The sequence below is a fragment of the Bos grunniens genome, chromosome 12, assembly GCF_055505025.1.
Source record: "Bos grunniens cultivar Pamir isolate PY7600 chromosome 12, Bosgru_T2T1.0, whole genome shotgun sequence".
Classification (NCBI taxonomy): domain Eukaryota; kingdom Metazoa; phylum Chordata; class Mammalia; order Artiodactyla; family Bovidae; genus Bos; species Bos grunniens.
The window spans coordinates 13,467,942-13,486,228 of NC_141176.1; the positions used below are offsets into that span (position 1 = coordinate 13,467,942).

The 18,287-nt window shown below is 40.6% G+C and overlaps 1 protein-coding gene across 5 annotated transcripts in view; it reads left to right on the plus strand.

Moving 5' to 3' along the window:
* DNAJC15 (DnaJ heat shock protein family (Hsp40) member C15) overlaps positions 1 to 18,287 on the plus strand; it is an 84,014-nt gene that overhangs the window by 25,938 nt on the left and 39,789 nt on the right. For all 5 annotated transcript variants that reach the window (XM_086328849.1, XM_086328850.1, XM_086328852.1 and 2 more), the window contains exons 2-3: positions 7,090 to 7,141; positions 10,293 to 10,366. In XM_086328849.1, coding sequence (XP_086184975.1) covers positions 7,090 to 7,141; positions 10,293 to 10,366 — 126 coding nt within the window. The remainder of the gene's footprint in view (positions 1 to 7,089; positions 7,142 to 10,292; positions 10,367 to 18,287) is intronic.

Consider the following 18,287-nt stretch of genomic DNA (forward strand, 5'->3'; position numbering starts at 1 on the left):
ACCAGTCTGTTGTTCCATGTCCAGTTCTAACTGTTGCTTCCTGACCTGCATACAGATTTCTCAAGAGGCAGGTCAGGTCTTCTGGTATTCTCATCTCTTTCAGAATTTTCCACAGTTTCCTGTGATCCACACAGTCAAAGGCTTTGGCATAGTCAGTAAAGCAGAAATAGATTTTTTTCTGGAACTCTCTTGCTTTTTCGATGATCCAGAGGATGTTGGCAATTTGATCTCTGGTTCCTCTGCCTTTTCTAAATCCAGCTTAAACATCTGGAAGTTCATGGTTCACGTATTGCTGAAGCCTGGCTTGGAGAATTTTGAGCATTACTTTACTAGCATGTGAGATGAGTGCAATTGTGCAGTAGTTTGACCATTCTTTGGCATTGCCTTTCTTTGGGATTGGAATGAAAACTGACCTTTTCCAGTCCTGTGGCCACTCCTGAGTTTTCCAAATTTGCTGGAGTATTGAGTGCAGCACTTTCACAGCATCATCTTTCAGGATTTGAAATAGCTCACCTGGAATTCCATCACCTCCACTAGCTTTGTTCGTAGTGATGCTTCCTGAGGCCAGCTTGACTTCACATTCTAGGATGTCTGGCTCTAGGTGAGTGATCACACTATCGTGATTATCTGGGTTGTGAAGATCTTTTTTTACAGGTCTTCTGTGTATTCTTGCCATCTCTTCTTAATATCTTTTGCTTCTGTTAGGTCCATACCATTTCTGTCCTTTATCGAGCCCATCTTTGCATGAAATGTTCCCTTGGTATCTCTAATTTTCTTGAAGAGATCTCTAGTCTTTCCCATTCTGTTGTTTTCCTCTATTTCTTTGCATTGATTGCTGAGGAAGGCTTTCTTATCTCTCCTTGCTATTCTTTGGAACTCTGCATACAGATGATTATATCTTTCCTTTTCTCCTTTGCTTTTCACTTCTTTTCTTTTCACAGCTATTTGTAAGGCGTCCTCAGACAGCCATTTTGCCTTTTTGCATTTCTTTTCCATGGGGATGGTCTTGATTCCTGTCTCCTGTACAATGTCAGGAACTTCTGTCCATAGTTCATCAGGCACTCTGTCTGTCAGATCTAGTCCCTTAAATCTATTTCTCACTTCCACTGTATAATCGTAAGGGATTTGATTTAGGTCATACCTGAATGGTCTAGTGGTTTTCCCTACTTTCTTCAATTTCAGTCTGAATTTGGCAATAAGGAGTTCATGATCTGAGCCACAGTCAGCTCTTGGTCATGTCTTTGCTGACTGTATAGAGCTTCTCCATCTTTGACTACAAAGAATATAGTCAGTCTGATTTTGGTGTTGACCATCTGGTGATGTCCATGTGTAGAGTCTTCTTTTGTGTCGTTGGAAGAGGGTGTTTGCTATGACCAGTGCGTTCTTTTGGCAAAACTCTTAGCCTTTGCCCTGCTTCATTCCGTACTCCAAGGGCAAATATGCCTGTTACTCCAGGCGTTCCTTGACTTGCTACTTTTGCATTCCGGTCCCATATAATGAAAAGGATATCTTTTTTGGGTGTTAGTTCTAAAAGGTCTTGCAGGTCTTCATAGAACCGTTCAACTTTAGCATCTTTAGCGTTACCAGTTGGGGCATAGGCTTGGATTACCGTGATATTGAATGGTTTGCCTTGGAAACAAACAGAGATCATTCTGTCATTTTTGAGATTGCATCCAAGTATTGTATTTCGGACTCTCTAGTTGACCATGATGGCTACTCCATTTCTTCTAAGGGATTCCTGCCCACAGTAGTAGATATAATGATCATCTGAGTTAAATTCACCCATTCCAGTCCATTTTAGTTCGCTGATTCCTAGAATGTCGACGTTCACTCTCGCCATCTCCTGTTGGACCACTTCCAATTTGCCTTGATTCATGGACCTAACATTCCAGGTTCCTATGCAATATTGCTCTTCACAGCATCAGACCTTGCTTCTATCAGCAGTCACATCCACAACTGGGTATTGTTTTGCTTTGACTCCATCCCTTCATTCTTTCTGGAGTTATTTCTCCACTGATCTCCAGTTCCAAATAGGGAAAGGAGTTTGTCAAGGCTATATATTGTCACCTGCTTATTTAACTTATATGTAGAATACACCTTGAGAAACACTGGGCTTGAAGAAGCACAAACTGGAATCAAGATTGCCAGGAGAAATATCAATAACCTCAGATATGCAGATGACACCACCCTTATGGCAGAAAGTGAAGAAGAACTAAAGAGCCTCTTGATGAAAGTGAAAGAGGAGAGTGAAAAAGTTGGCTTAAAGCTCAACATTCAGAAAACTAAGATCATGGCATCCAGTCCCATCGCTTCATGGGAAATAGATGGGGAAACAGTGGAAACAGTGTCAGATTTTATTTTGGGGGGCTCCAAAACAATGCAGATGGTGACTGCAGCCATGAAATTAAAATACGCTTACTCCTTGGAAGACAAGTTATGACCAACCTAGACAGCATATTAAAAAGCAGAGACATTACTTTGCCAACAAAGTCCGTCTAGTCAAAGGTATAGTTTTTCTAGTAGTCATGTATGGATGTGAGAGTTGGAGTGTAAAGAATGCTGAACGCCGAAGAATTGATGCTTTTGAACTATGGTGTTGGAGAAGACTCTTTAGAGTCTCTTGGACTGCAAGGAAATCTAACCAGTCTATCCTAAAGGAAATTAGTCCTGAGTTTTCATTGGAAGGACTGATGTTGAAACTGAAACTCTTAATACTTTGGCCACCTGATGTGAAGAACTGACTCATTTGCAAAGACTCTGACGTTGGGAAAGATTGAAGGTGCAAGGAGAAAGAGATGACGGAGGATGAGATGGTTGGATGGCGTCACCGACACAATGGACATTAGTCTGAATAAACCCCAGGAGTTGGTGATGGCCAGGGAAGCCTGACGTGCTGCAGACCATTGGGTTGCAAAGAGTTGGACATGACTGAGCAACTGAACTGAACTGAAGGTTAAAGATAAAGACCTTTGGGAGGTTAGCATTAGCAGTGGAGGCTCACCATGTTCAGCATCCTGTAGAGGACCCATTTGATACAAGCCTTTGCCTTATACGCTGCATCTCTTATGCATAATATAGTGACTCATGTATACTAATGCATGTGTCAGTGAGTAGTAATGGGTGGGTTTGGGGGACATAGTTTAATGAAGGGACTATGTGCAGAGTTGTGGGTAAACAAGAAAGGATGATGAATGACCCAGGGACTAGTGACAGTTGGAAACAGTACCTACTGAGGCAGAGAGGCAAGGGGTTGGGAACTGTGCTCCAGAACCCAGTGAGAGTTACAGGTGTGGGGGAGGAGCCGCTGAACAGGAGCTGTGGCTGAAGAGGAGGCACAGCAGGGAATAAATGGTACTGCTTTTCTGTGTCCTTCCACTGGTACTTTTCTGCTGATTCTTCCTTTTGAGAAAAGCAGTTTCACGTGCACAGGCTTTCAGCCCTGCTCGGCCTCATGAGGAGAGGTCTTGGACTCAGAGCACTTTTTTAGCAAAAGGTGAGGAGCTCACACAGCCTGTGTTTTGTGGGGTGATCGTTTCCTGTTTCAGTCTTGCCCCCAGCTTTCAGTATCTCAGATTCCAGGGATGGTGTGGGCTAAAGAGGGGAAGGGAGCACCGGGCCAGTTTCCTCTTGTCAGCCGTCATCCCCCAGCCCCGTGAAACTGGTGCACACAGCTGGGCTGGAGCTGATCTTTCTCTGCCCCTTCTCTGGGTAAGAAATGTTATTCTATCCAGTGCTTGAGCATCGTGGTTGGCTTCGAAACTTTGGTACCAAGATATACTGGGCAGAGATGTTTAGAGTCCTTTTCTGTGATTGGTAGCTAGTGCTTGGTGTTTTGTGAAACTTCCTCTCATTGGCAAACCCAACCAGTAGCAGGAGTGCAAATGAGGACTGGATAATGTAGTCTTTTGAGCTAAATGGAGACAGAGATATAGAGCAAGTCAGGGAAGAGCGGGAAATGAACCTGGGGGGACAAATGGACAGTAATCATTGGCGTATCCAATACTTATTTATTGAAAATTAAATTGAATTTTTAGCTGTTAAGTACAGTTGAGCCTTACATATTGTTAGATTAAGGTGAAACATGACCAAATGCCTAATGGTTGAATGTTTTTGATATAAATATCTTGACATAAAAATCTCTTTAGTAAGGCAACTATTTTGTCTCATATATATTTGAATAGTCAGAATAGTAAAAATGATATAATAATTAATCTATAAAAAAGAGCCTACCTCAAAAACCACTTCTGTGAGTCTTCTTTTACTCAGACAAATTTAAAAGTGTATGTGCCAAGCCACTGTGCTAAGTCCTTTTAGTACATCATTATTATTATTCTAGAAGTGTATCCTAGAAGAATATCCTAGAAGAATCACCCCAGAAGTGTAGATACTGCTGCTCGGTGCTTGATTCATTGGTGAACAGAACAAATTCCACAAAGGTCAGAGATCTTTGTATTCTGGTATTAATATTTCTACACCATTTTGGTTTGGTGATTGTTATCATTAGTATTCATGTTTATCAGCCGTTTAGATTTTTGTTTTCTATGAAGTCCCCGACCTACTCTTTTGTCCATTTCTATTGGATTGTCTGTCTTATTAATGGGGAAGAACTCTCTGTATTTTTGGATATGTGCTTATTTTATGTGTTGCAAATGAGTTCTCCCATTCTGTGGCTGGTTCAAGCTGAAATACTGAGAATATGTCAAATCTTGATAGGCACAGATAGATATTTCTAGTGAGATAAAAGAGTAAGTAGAGTTTATAAGGAAGGACAATAAATTCACACATGAAGCAGTTGAGTACTTTGGTTGAACTGAGGATTTTTAAAGTGAACCAATGGAAAATAAGACTGGGAAACTCAAAATATGTAGTCCCTGGGAAGCTCTGGAAAATGGCAAAAATACACCTCAACAGAACTTCCTTTTCTTCCTTCTTTAAATGTTTCTTTTGTGTTTGCGTACAGCTGGTTAACAGTGTGGTGGCCCATTGTGTGCTGTTTCAGGTGAACAGCAAAGGGATTCGGCCAACCCAGAACATCTTCTTTAAGCCAATACACATCTCCCTTCAGTTTCAGGAGTAATTAAGTCTAGGCAGCCTGAAGGGAGGGCTTCCCTTGTGGCTCAGTTGGTAAAGAATCTGCCTGCAATGCAGGAGACCTGGGTTCGATCCTGGGTTGGGAAGATCCCCTGGAGAAGGGAAGGGCTACCCACTCCAGTATTCTGGCCTGGAGAATTCCATGGACTGTATAGTCCATGGGGTCGCAAAGACTCAGACACGACTGAGCGACTTTCACTTTCACTTAACCTAAAGGGAACCTTGAAGACTGTTTGGCCCCTCTGGCTAGCTAGCTCTAGGCTTGACCTCTACCAGAGAAAGAATCTTCCTTCCCTGAGATTGTCCCAGTGCTCTGCCCAGTGAGAAGGTGCATCTTAAAACTGGAACTGAAGAAACCTAGATGAACTTTCTTCATCTTGTCTATAAAGAGCTCTAGATTTCTCAGAGAGCGTTGCGTGCATGAGTGCTCAGTTGCTTTGGTCGTGTCCGACTCTTTGCGAGCCTATGGATTGTAGTCCACCAGGCCCCTCTGTCCATGGGATTCTTCAGGCAAGAATACTGGAGTGGGTTTGCTGTGCCCTTCTCCAAAGAGAGCCCTACTGGGTGTTAAAGTTAGAGCACCTTCATATGGTTGGCCTTTGTGTCCTGATGTTTATCCTTTTAGAGTCTCTTGTTGAATATTTAGGGGTTTAATTTCCTAAGACTTGCATTCCCTTACAGAACTTGAAAACTAATAGCTGTAGGGCTTTTTGGTTTTACTGTCCTTCCAGTCTCAACCTCCATTTTTTGACTTCTGCACTGATGTGAAATGAATCCATTCCTGTCCACTGGTGAGATTGTTGTAGCTATTCTTAGTCTTTGCTGGATGTGACGGATTTGCCTCTCTCACCACTAATCAGACAAAATCATTTCTATAGTGTCTCTCTTCAATTATGACCCCATCAAAATTTTGATTTGGCTGCAGATACCTGAAAACCGAAAATATGAGTAGTATCTTAGGAAGCCAGAATTTTATTTTTGTCTCTTATAAATAGAGGCTATCCAGGGGCACTGGCAGCTCCATGATTGTCCAGACCAGTGTCCTTCCACCTCATTTTTCCTCCTTCCTTGTCCGACACGGCGGCTTCTGGTATAATGTCTATATCGCAGCCAGTAGGAAGGAGGAATGGAGCAGGGGAGGGACATTCCCCCGCCCCCTGAAAGACTTCGCAGATGCTGCACGCACTGCTCTGCTTATATCCTATAAGCCAACATTTACTAAACAGTGCTGTACCTAAGCCTAAGGGACTCTTGGAAATATGTGTCTGGCTAAAAATAAGAATTTTTGATCCTGTAGAAGAAAGGGAGAATGGATCTTGGGGGCATCCATTGATCTTTGCTACCTAAAACCTTTTTCTGTTGTGACTTAAATATTTTCCCCAGGTGGTTAAGGAGAAAAGCAGAGAATAATATGGAGTGTATACTTAATTCAGAATTTATCTGGATGAGCTCATATTTTTAGACTCTGGATTTTTCGCTCTTATTTTAAAAGTTTTACCTTGGTCTAGGAAGGTAGAAATAAGCTAGTTATTAAGCTTTTCATCACTTTTACTAATTTTCCACAATTTGGCTTCTTGGCTACACTTGGATATCATATTTTATCAAATTTTTAAATAGAGCGGAGTCCATTTGTGCCTCACATATGTAAAGGAGGAGGAAATATTTGCCTTTTATATTTATGGAAGATAAATACACTAGACCCACTGTTAAGAATAGTCTATAGAAAACATTTTAGCAACAAGTAACATAAAAGCTCTTGGTCAGAATGAAGTCAAATACATGGAAATTGAATGAAGTCTAAAATTAGTTCACTGAAAATCAGCCAATATAATGTGTAGGAGATAGAATCTCATAGACACTGCAGATATTTAAACCTTCTACAGAGCAGAGCTTGAAGAAAATGTGATATTTAACATAATTGTTCTCATTATTTTAAATGATTTACTTTAAAAACTCATATGTAGCACTGTAAATGATAATCATTTTTTTCCTCTGTAGGCAAGAAGTTTGATAGCTGTGGGGCTGGGTATTGCAGCTCTTGGCTTTGCAGGTAAGATAAATAAAGGATACATATCAATAAATGTTGTAGGAGAAATATTTCCAAATAGCTTTTAGTGAATTTTGAGAAGACTCTCAGTTTTCTGAGGTTTTTGGTTTTAAGACATACATTCCCGTTCTTGACAGCGTTCATAGTCTGTGAACATTTGTCAGTATAGATAAACTTTGTGGTGAAGGAAATTAATGCTACCAAAGTTTGGGAAACTAGCCCCTGTAATAATTGATCTTCCTGACATTTTTTTAGTGTGAGCTATAGTATACTGTTAAAAAATAAACTTTAATGTGAAGCAGTATAAGTGATATGGGGCTCTTCTGTACGCCCATATTTATTTTTTTCTTGCAGATAAGTTTATACATTTTCTGTCAGTTCTTTCTGATGAGCTAGTTAGCCTTGGTAGTGTGTTTATTACTCAACTTAATGTATTGGTGTAATTTCTTTGGAAACCCAGGAGGATTTCTTTAACTGCCAAAAATCTTTTTAGAAAGAATAGTTATAAAGATTTAAAGTAAAATTGCTATTGCTTCCAGTCATTAATTTATAATTTTAAATTACATAGCTATTCTCTAATTAAATGTTCATCTGAGAGCATTTCTTTGTTGATAAAGATTTACATTTTTCAGTTAGCTTTTGTGTCTCCTAAGGGCCATGGGTTTGATCGTATTAATTGGATCTTCTTTGTAGGTGGAGCTATTAATACATTCTATTGTGGTTATATACAGTGACATCCAATAGGAAAAGAGACTTAAAAGATTTTATTCTGTTTTACATAATATTTAATTGCACACAGCTCTATTTAAAACACCTTACCAGTGAGAACTTTAAAAACAGGACGATCAGTGGTTCAGTTTTTCTTGGTTCTTATACCATCAAAGTCTTATGTCTCGTTATGTAACTATAGTTAACTACTTATGGAGGTTTCATGTGAAGAGTATCATGTCTGAAAAGGAATTTTGACAGACTTGCCCATAAACATAAAATAATTTTAGTATTAATTGCTATGGCAGAACAGGCATCAGTTCAGTTCAGTTGCTCAGTTGGGTCTGACTCTTTGTGACCCCATAGACTGCAGCACGCCAGCCCTCCCTGTCCATCACCAGCTCCCGGAGCTTGCTCAAACTCATGTCCATCAAGTCGGTGATGCCATCCAACCATCTCATCCTCTGTCATCCCCTTTTCCTTGCACCTTCAATCTTTCTCAGCATCAGGGTCTTTTCCAATGAGTCAGTTCTTCGCAACAGGTGGCCAAAGTATTGGAGTTTCAGCTTCAGCATCAGTCCTTCCAATGAACACCCAGCACTGATCTCCTTTAGGATGGACTGGTTGGATCTCCTTGCAGTCCAAGGGACTTTCAAGAGTCTTCTCCAACACCACAGTTCAAAAGCATCATTTCTTTGGCACTCAGCTTTCTTTATAGTCCAATTCTCATATCTATACATGACTACTAGAAAAACCATAGTTTTAACTAGACGGACCTTTGTTGGCAAAGTAATGTCTTTGCTTTTTAATATGTCTAGGTTGGTCATAGATTTTCTTCCAAGGAGCAAGCATCTTTTAATTTCATGGCTGCAGTCACCATCTGCAGTGATTTTGGAGCCCAAAAGAATAAAGCCTCTCACTGTTTCCATTATTTCCCCATCTATTTGCCATGAAGTCATAGGACTGGATGCCATGATCTTAGTTTTCTGAAAGCATGTCTTTCTCATTTCAAATAAAAATCTTATATTTGAATGTAAAATAAGAATAGGCATAGTTCAAATTCAAATGTAAGATTTTTATTTGAAATTAGAGAAAGATATGCTTTTGCCAAGGTCTTCTTTCTAAAATGAGAAGCATTGGTATATGTACTGCATACATATTACACTGTTGCCAAATTCATTTTACTAAGTAGAATATTAAATAGCAGGCATTTCTTTTTCATAGTCAACTACAACGAAAGTGTAGAATTTAGAAGAAAAGTATTCCTAGACTGTTAGAACTTTGTCTTCTCTTTTATGGTTAAAGTAAATGTCCAAATGTCAGTTCTTGAAGCCTTTGATTGCTTTTTTACATCAAGATTGCATGACTGTGGTTTTCAAGTAATTTTGAGACACTTTAAAAGCCATGGACATGAGTTTGAGCAAGCTCTGGGAGTTGGTGATGGACAGGGAAGCCTGGTGTGCTGCAGTCCATGGGGTTGCAAAGAGTTGGACACGATTGAGCGACTGAACTGAATTGAAAAGCCATATTTTATACTATTGAAGAATCAAATGAAAGTTGATCTCTATGTGATAAGAGATTTAGACGAGTTAGGGTTTCAGCTTTTTTAATTTTACTTTAACGTTCTCCTTGGTTTCAAGAGCTTTTTGTCTCCTACTTAGGTTGACTACTTCACATCTTCCTAGGTCTAACTAGCATCCTTTATTTTTCACTATAGCATGTTGTCTGAACAGGAATAACAGTATATTTAGACAGATAACTTGTTATAAGAAATCTATGTAGTTGAATTTTCCCAGTAGAAATCTTAATTTGCAAATAACGTGGTTAGAAACTTAAGAGGATCGTAGCTTTTAGAAAAGAGACACTAGTATTAGTAGACACACAGTCTGGTTAGGACACACAGTCTGATTGGCCTGATGATATTTTATTCCTGTTCTGTGCCCTCAAAACTGGTTAGGACCTGTTTTGCTATTGATTCTTAGTTGTCTAGTCTCAGAGGGGTTTTGAAATTAGGGTGACTAAGAAAGAAAAGCACTAAAATAAAAGAAGCTTTTGGTTATCCTCTGTGAGGAATTGATAGTAAACACATTCTTTATAAATATTTCCTACGTAATTGCTTTATTACTTTAGCGGTAACTTCATTAAAAGCAGTCCTGTGTTGTATAGATCATAAACATGACTTGTTTTCTATATATTTCAAAGTGATTATCATTGTGAGAAGCAATAGAATTGTTTTTTTTTAATTGGAGTAATTAAAATGAAATCTGTCCTCCATTTAACAAATTAGAAGTTTGAAAAAATGACTTGTCTTTCTGGTAGGTTTTGAAATAGTTATTTAACATATATAAAGTAGACTATAAATAACTGCTATGGTGAGCACCTTGTGGGTATTGGCTTTCATTACAGAAAATGTATTTGCCTTTATTCCTGTTACTATTATATTTAGGTCGCTACGCATTTCAGATCTGGAAACCTCTAGGACAAGTAATCACAGAAACTGCGAAGAAGATTTCAACTCCTGTAAGTTAAAAAAAATAGTTTAGTTAGAAATCTAAACTTACTTTGAAGTTTCCTGGGCATATTATATCTATGCTTATTCCTGACTTTGCTAATTACTATATTCCTTTTAGTAGTATTACATCAACTCTGAGATAATTTACTTTCCTTGTTTAATTAGTGTTCATTTATTCATTCAGTGATTGTCCTGTGCCAGGGCCTGGGCATAGCCGGTGAACAAAACAGACATGGTCCCTGTCCAGATGGAGTATACCCCCAAATTTATTTCATCTTGAAATTTGAAACTAGCTTCCTTGTACCACCACACCTGGCTGTCTCAAACTTGAAATTATATGATTCCAACTTTGAAACCCTATAGAGCTTATACATCCATCTACCAGCATCACGGCTACTCTGCTGAGTGGAATCTAAGTGAAGAATGAATGGTAGTAGGTATCTAAGAAGCTATATAGCCTAGTGAGCTGGGGTTTGTGACGCCTGGAGACCATGCCCAGAAAGCTCACGGAAGCAATGCAGCATTAACACTGACTTCTGGGAAACAGAAGATCTGGGATACATCAGCTTGGCTTACAGCAATTTGAGAATGAGTGACTTGTTTCAGCAAAGGCATTATAGGCCCCTGAGGCTTAGTTATGAACAATAACCATACTTTAAAAGGATGACAAGTGGACAGATAATTAAACTCAGGGACGAAAGAACTATAAGTGATTTTGCCGATTGAAAATGCATGTCTGTGATTAGAAGGAGCATGTGTTTATCTTCTGCTTTCCTGTTTATATTTCATCTTAAGTATTAATCGGTATTTACTAATAGCATTCATTCAACAAATGTTCATTAAGCACCTACTGCGTGAAAGTGGAAGTTGCTCAATCATGTCCGACTCTTTGCAACCCCATGGACTGTACAGTCCATGGAATTCTCCAGGCCAGAACACTGGAGTGGGTAGCCTTTCCCTTCTCCAGGGAACCTTCCCAATCCAGGATCAAACCCAGGTCTCCCGCACTGCAGGCAGAGTCTTTACCAGCTGAGCCACAGGGAAGCACCTGCTCCATACTAGACGCAATTGTGGGGAGTGCGAGGTGGTCATGAACCAGATAAAGACACTGCCCTCTAGTTTACTTTTTAGTGGAGACAATTAACAGATAAGTAAGATGTATAATGGGAGAAGGCAATGGCACCCCACTCCAGTACTGTTGCCTGGAAAATCCCATGGACGGAGGAGCCTGGTAGGCTGCAGTCCATGGGGTCGCTAAGAGTCGGACACGACTGAGCAACTTCACTTTCACTTTTCACTTTCATGCATTGAAGAAGGAAATGGCAACCCACTCCAGTGTTCTTGCCTGGAGAATCCCAGGGACGGGGGAGCCTGGTAGGCTGCAGTCCGTGGGGTCGCACAGAGTCGGACACGACTGAAGCGACTTAGCAGCAGCAGCAAGATATATAATAATATAATATGTAGAGGTATTGAAGTTAGAAGTTTAGTTTTCTTTAAAAAACTAAATCAGGGTGCATGCATCCTAGTCACTTCAATTGTCCGACTCTTTGCAACCCCATGGACTGTAGCCCACCAGGCTCCTTTTTGTCCGTGGAATTTTCCAGGCAAAAATACTGGAGCGAGTTGCCATTTCCTCCTCCAGGGGATCTTCCTGACTCAGGAATCAAACCTGCGTCTCCTGTGTCTCCTGCATTGCAGGTGGAATCTTTACCACTGGGCCACCCAAATCAGAGTAAGAGGTTGATTTTTTAACAGCAGAGAAGAGTCTGTGTTAGATAGGTTAGGGAAGGTCTCTCTGACAAGGGAACAGACCATGTGAACATCTGAAGAGCTTCCTAGGTGGTGGGAATGCTGCAGAGATCCTGAGGTGGGAATGAGTTTAGCAGTAGGAGTAACTCCAGTATGAGTGTGTGGAAGGAATAGTGGTCATTTGGGCCCACATCACTTAGGGCCAAATCGACTGTGACAAGGACTGCAGATTTTAAGTCTGATGGAAAGCCTTTGGAAGGTTATGAGCAGGAGGGCAACAGACTAGAATAAGCCAGAGGAGAAGCTGTGAAATGTGTTGAAAGGGCATTGAGACAGTCCAGGGACTAGGTGATGGTCAGTGGAAATAGAGCAGTATGCCTGGAAATAGTGACGTAAATGTTTAAGTGTTTTTCCACGTTTGTTGTTGTCCAGTCCCTAAGTGGTATCCGACTCTTTGCAACCCCAGGGACTGCAGCACACCAGGCTCCTGTGTCCTCCACTATTTCCCGAAGAGTCTCACATTCATGTCCATTGAGTCAGTGATGCTATCTAACCATCTCATCCTTTACGGCTACATGTTTATGTATAGTAAATTGGGAGACTTTCAGAAATCATTTCTCTCCTGTTTGATGATCTTCAGTAGACAGACTTATAAAAAGAGTCATGTTTTGTAGAATTATATTATTTAATGTTGTAAAGGAAGGGAGAGAAAGAAAATGAGAAACGTTTCACTGCTCTGTGGAGGCTCACAGATAAGGTGGCCTAGTTTAAGAGACCGTCATGGGTATCCTGAAAGGCGGCCCCAGCATTTCTTAATAAGAGGAAAGGGATGCACACACACACCCGGCCCCCCTTTCCCCTTCCCTCTGTGGGCTTCAAGTTAAGACAAGTGGCTTTCTTCTGGCCTCTTTTCCACAAAGTACTACTCATCCAGTTTGCAGTGAAGCCTCTTGGAGTATCTATCATCATCGTAATTAAACCTCAGTGAAGATATTAGTTTTTAAAAGTAATTCTTTAAACATTAATTGTTCCAGGGAAATTGAAGAATGAAAAATATGCATACTTTCCCTTGACATTGATCTCAGAAAGCCAAGTTCATAAGCTTGGCATTTCCAGTGTTTTGATTTTATAACTCTGTTCATTATTGAACCAGCTACTAACAGATAGGGACTGCAGTCACGCGCCAATAAATTCCTGTCACTAATTCCTGTCACTCAAAGGAGAAGGTTCGACTCAGGTTCCTATGGGCTCTCTCTTCATTTTTTCTCAAAGTGTATTTGCTCCTTCTATTCTTTAACATCAGTTTGTTCTTATATCTCATCTTTCTTTTTCTCATACTTCCCTCGGCCCCATTTTTCTGGAATGTTGCCTAGAATAGTTTCTTTCACATGGAATGTTTGGAGAGTTTGTTTCTTTCCCTCTTTACATATACAGCTGTTTGTTCTGTAAGATCCTCTTAGGTTTTTTCCTTCCAATGTGTCTCTGCTCCTGGAACTCATATTCGTGGCCTCTTTCAGCAGTTTGGTAGATTGGCTTCAACAGTTTAATTGAATGAGAGGATTGGCAGTGTGCTATGAGCACCGAGGTGGGTTATGTCCACAGTCACATCTCGTTGGAAGCAAGAAGCCCAGAGGCTGTCTGGGAACCTGCAGAACCCAGGAGTGGTTGAGTATTGTGTGAATTTTACTCCTTGGTATAAATGCCCCTCTCTTCAGCCCTCTGGGTTCTGAAACGTTGTCTGTTGCTAAGCCTCTCTGCTTCCCTTGGGACCTGCTCTGTACACTAAGATGCATTATAGGCATACGGTTCTCTTTTTTGGCCCGAGGGCTGAGGTGGCAGGTGGCAGCCCTCATGCCCTGTACTAATGGAGTTAGGAATGGTCTGTCTGCCGTCCTGGTTCAGTTAATTATCCTGAAGTTATGTTTTGTGTTTGTTGAGCCTGGATTTAGTGTTTTCTTCTTTCTTTCCTCTGGTGATTGGGTTGCTGTGATTTTTCTATATTTAGTGCAGTCTTACCTGTTTTCAACCTTTCAGGATTTCTTTGAACTTTCTGCTTTGGTACTTGTTCCATTTCTTGTTTTCTAGGCCTATTGTAGATTTTTCTTGTTTAAAATATCTCATTTCTCATTTCAAAGAGCCTTTGCAAAGTAAAAGACTAATTATTCAGTCTGCTATTTTGAATCAGAGCCTTTTACTTAATTTTTTAAAGTATTTATGTGTGTTTATTGACTCAGCTATTGTCTAATTACCCCTAATTTTTTTCTGGAGAAAAACCCAAGTCGTTCATCTTTTTTTGAGGCTTTTATTTTTCTATTTGTGAATTTGCCTTTTTACTTGAATACAAGTTTTTAAAATTGGACTTAAATTGTTTTTATGGTTAGGTGAAATTCATGGAAATAACACTAATTAAAACTCTCCTTCTGTGGATCTATAAATCAAATAGATGATTCTATATAATTAAGGTTTATACTTTATGTTAAATGTAAAAAGTATTTCTTCTCTTAAGACTATGGAATGATGTATTTTTCTGGTTGTTTGGAGGACTGTTATGTTTCAAGTGATTGAGTAAATTAGCTAATGAAGACTTTCATTTAACTTGGTTCATTTCACATCATTTTTTATAATATATAGCACTACAGTGGAGAAGGCAATGGCACCCCACTCCAGCACTTTTGCCTAGAAAATCCCATGGATTTTCTAGGAGGAAAAGCCTAGTAGGCTGCCTGGTAGGCTGCACTCCATGGGGTCACTAGAGTCGGACACGACTGAGCGACTTCACTTTCACTTTTCACTTTCATGCATTGGAGAAGGAAATGACAACCCACTCCAGTGTTCTTGCCTGGAGAATCCCAGGGACGGGGGAGCATGGTGGGCTGCCGTCTATGGGGTCGCACAGAGTTGGACACGACTGAAGTGACTTAGCAGCAGCAGCAGCAGCACTATAGCATTCAATGTTAATTTTAGTAAGAAAATTATTTTGACTTTTGTTTATATATTTATATATTTTATGAGTAAAATAATACAAATAGTAATTTGTAAGGATCAGAGTATCTTTCAAATAGACAACAGAATAAATCCCACTCTTTCTGTTCTTGGAAATTCTATTAGAAAAATGTAACTGTCTACTCCATCTGTTTGATATAGTTGTTCCTTATTGTAGTCACATTTTTTGTGAATCTTACCATTTTGTTGACCCACCAATGTTGTCAGAAAACAGTTCTGCACTGCCTATTTCTATATAAGCTAATAATGTAATGCAGTATTGGTATGTTATATTTGTAAGCTTCAAAGGGCTTCCAATTTCAATGGAAAATTATGTAATATAAAACCTAAACTCCATATGAGTTTAGAAGGCATGATTTTGTCTTCTGTCTACTTTTCTATATATAACCCCAAATATTAAATGTCTGTCCTCAAAAATGATCTAGTTCCTTCAGAAGGATCGTGATGATTGTGTGCTTACAGATTGACTTACTTTAAAGCAGGTCAGTATTTATGGTCTGAGCCTCATCCAGATGCTAGATTTTAACCTTGTCTTAGTCACCTTTTCTACCTGGAAAAAAACAAAGTAAAAAGTTTGTTTGGATGTAATAGCCGCTTTAGTGAACTTTGTGAATATAGTGGAAATGGCAGTTCATGAAATAACATCAATTTGTGTTTATTGTATGCTGAACACTTCAAAATTTGGAACTCCCAAAGGTAGATACTCATAGAAATATTAGGGAGTAAGGTATGCATCTAGTAGAAATTTTAGCTGCTTGAGGGAAACCTTAAAGCCAGCTGTTCTTCCTCTGTTAGAGCCCTGCTCCTGTATGTATATTCCCTATGCAGCTCTTATTCTTTTATATATTGCTGTGTTTGTGTGTGTGTGCTTGTGTATATATACATAATTTGTCCATGTTAATATGTGTACTTAAATGATTTGATTCCCTTCCAGTTTGGAGGAGGAGATTGTTTTTTGTTTTCTTACTAGATTGTTAATTACTTGGAGTTTGGAGTGGTACCTTATATTCCTCACAGCACTGGTACACAGACAGAGGAACAACTGTGTGGTGAAGGACAGAATTTCACTTGCCTCATTTGAAAAGTTCCTGGCACATATTAGGTGCTAAAGCATTTGTTGAAGGATTGTCAGGGGATTATTACCAATGGAAATTTATGACAAGCTGGTCAAAAAGAACAAGTTATATAAATGACCAGATCTGGCTCCCTGGGACTCTTTTTACACTCTAGTAATTTCCTTGGTTTCCTTTATTTAGTCCTTTTAAAAAAGAAAATTGTATAAGTAACCATGTTCATTGTTGAAAATTTAGAAAGTATAAATGAACATGAAGAAAATAATATTCATAATTCCACCACCCCAAAATAACACTGAGGGGGTATTCAGATTTTGTTTTATGCAAGCACATACTTATTTATCATTCCTTAGGAAAGAGTTCACATTTTAGAAACATGTGCACATTCAGTCATGTATGTATGTTCTTCCTTGGTAAAGTTGAGTTCACGCATACAGTTTTCTCTGAGAGCTCCTGAAAATAGTTGTGTCTCTCTGCTGTCTCCCATTCCTTTCTTCCTGTTCTCTCCTAAACTCACTCTAATCAAACCTTCATGCCCAGTCCCTTCACTTAGCCTTAGGTTTCAGATCAGATCAGATCAGCCGCTCAGTCGTGTCCGACTCTTTGCAGCCCCATGAATCGCAGCACGCCAGGCCTCCCTGTCCGTCACCAACTCCCGGAGTTCACCCAGACCCACGTCCATCGAGTCAGTGATGCCATCCAGCAAAGGTTAAATCCAGAGGTCTAGCCTCAGCTCTGCTCCTATTTGGCCTGTCAGAAGCCCTGGAAACTGTTTCCACTTGGTCACTTTGGGCGCCTGCTTCTCCTCCCCCGCACTGCCGGGCCTACCCAGTGTCTGTTACTGACCCCCTCCGTTTCTCTGCTGCTGAATGTTGCAGTCTCTGGGGCTCAGTCTTCCTACTTCTTAGCTACACTCCGGCTCCAGGTGATCTCGTTTAGTCTCATGGCTTTAAATACCGCCTGTGTACTCATAATTCCCCAATGTTATCCCCAGGTCAGACATTTCCTCCACTTAACATACATAGTAGACATCTGAAACTTAATATAACCAAAACCAATCTCCTGATATCCATTACCCACAAAAAACAAATAACCATTCCTCCTCTAAGTCAATAATTGGCAGTTTAGGCCAGAAACCTTGCAGTCATTTGCAGTTGAAGTTCTCTGGAAAGCAGAATGAGACACAGATTAGCAAGCTGTTAGTTTATTAGAGAATGCTCTGAGGATCAACAGCTCCAGAAGGCAAGAAAGGGAAGAAGGATGGAGGGATAATTTAGGCTGCAGTGCAGTCTTAGCAAGGGTTGAGGCAGCCGGTGGGGGGCACAGGGTGGGGGCTCTGACTCTCAGGTGACTCATCGTGGTTGTCCCAGGTTGTGGCAAGGGGCCATGAAACTAAATGACATCACCTGGGAAGTAAATATAGAAAAGGAGCTCACAGACTGAGCCCTGGAGAACTCCAGTGTTTGTACCATGAGGTCAGCCGGTCATCAGCTAGAGGCTGCCCTGGGAAGGGGGCGTGGCATTCTTCAGCAGAGGCCCTTGCTGGAGTTTGACAGCAGAGTGCTGTCTGCCAGAAGCAGCCCTGGGATCTGAGGAGCAAGTGCCTTACTGCTGAAGGGGGCCCTGTGCTGAACACGGCAGTGTTTACCGCGTCATCTCTCCCTGCTTTTTCTCATATTCCACATTCAGTCCAAGCAAAGGTCATTTCTGCTCTCCATATCCACCCCAAATCTGACGGCTCTGACTTCTTCCTCTTCTACCAGTTTGCTCCAAACCACCCCTGTCTCTTGCCTAGATTATGGTTGTGCCCTCTTACTGGTCTCCTGCCTCTACTCTGTACCTGTCTCCGCACAGCAGAGTAATCCTTTAAATTAATCTCATGTATGCATCTATTTTTGGCTGTGCGGGGCTTCCTTGCTGCGTGGGCTTCTCTGTAGATGCAGCACGTGGGGACTGCTCTCTGGTTGCTGTGTGGGCTTCTCGTGTTGGGGAGCATGGGCTCTAGTGTGCACAGGCTTCACTAGTGGTGGCCATGTGCTCAGTAGTTGTGGCTCCCGGGCCCTAGAGCACAGCCTCAGTAGTTGTGGCCTGTGGACTTGGTTGC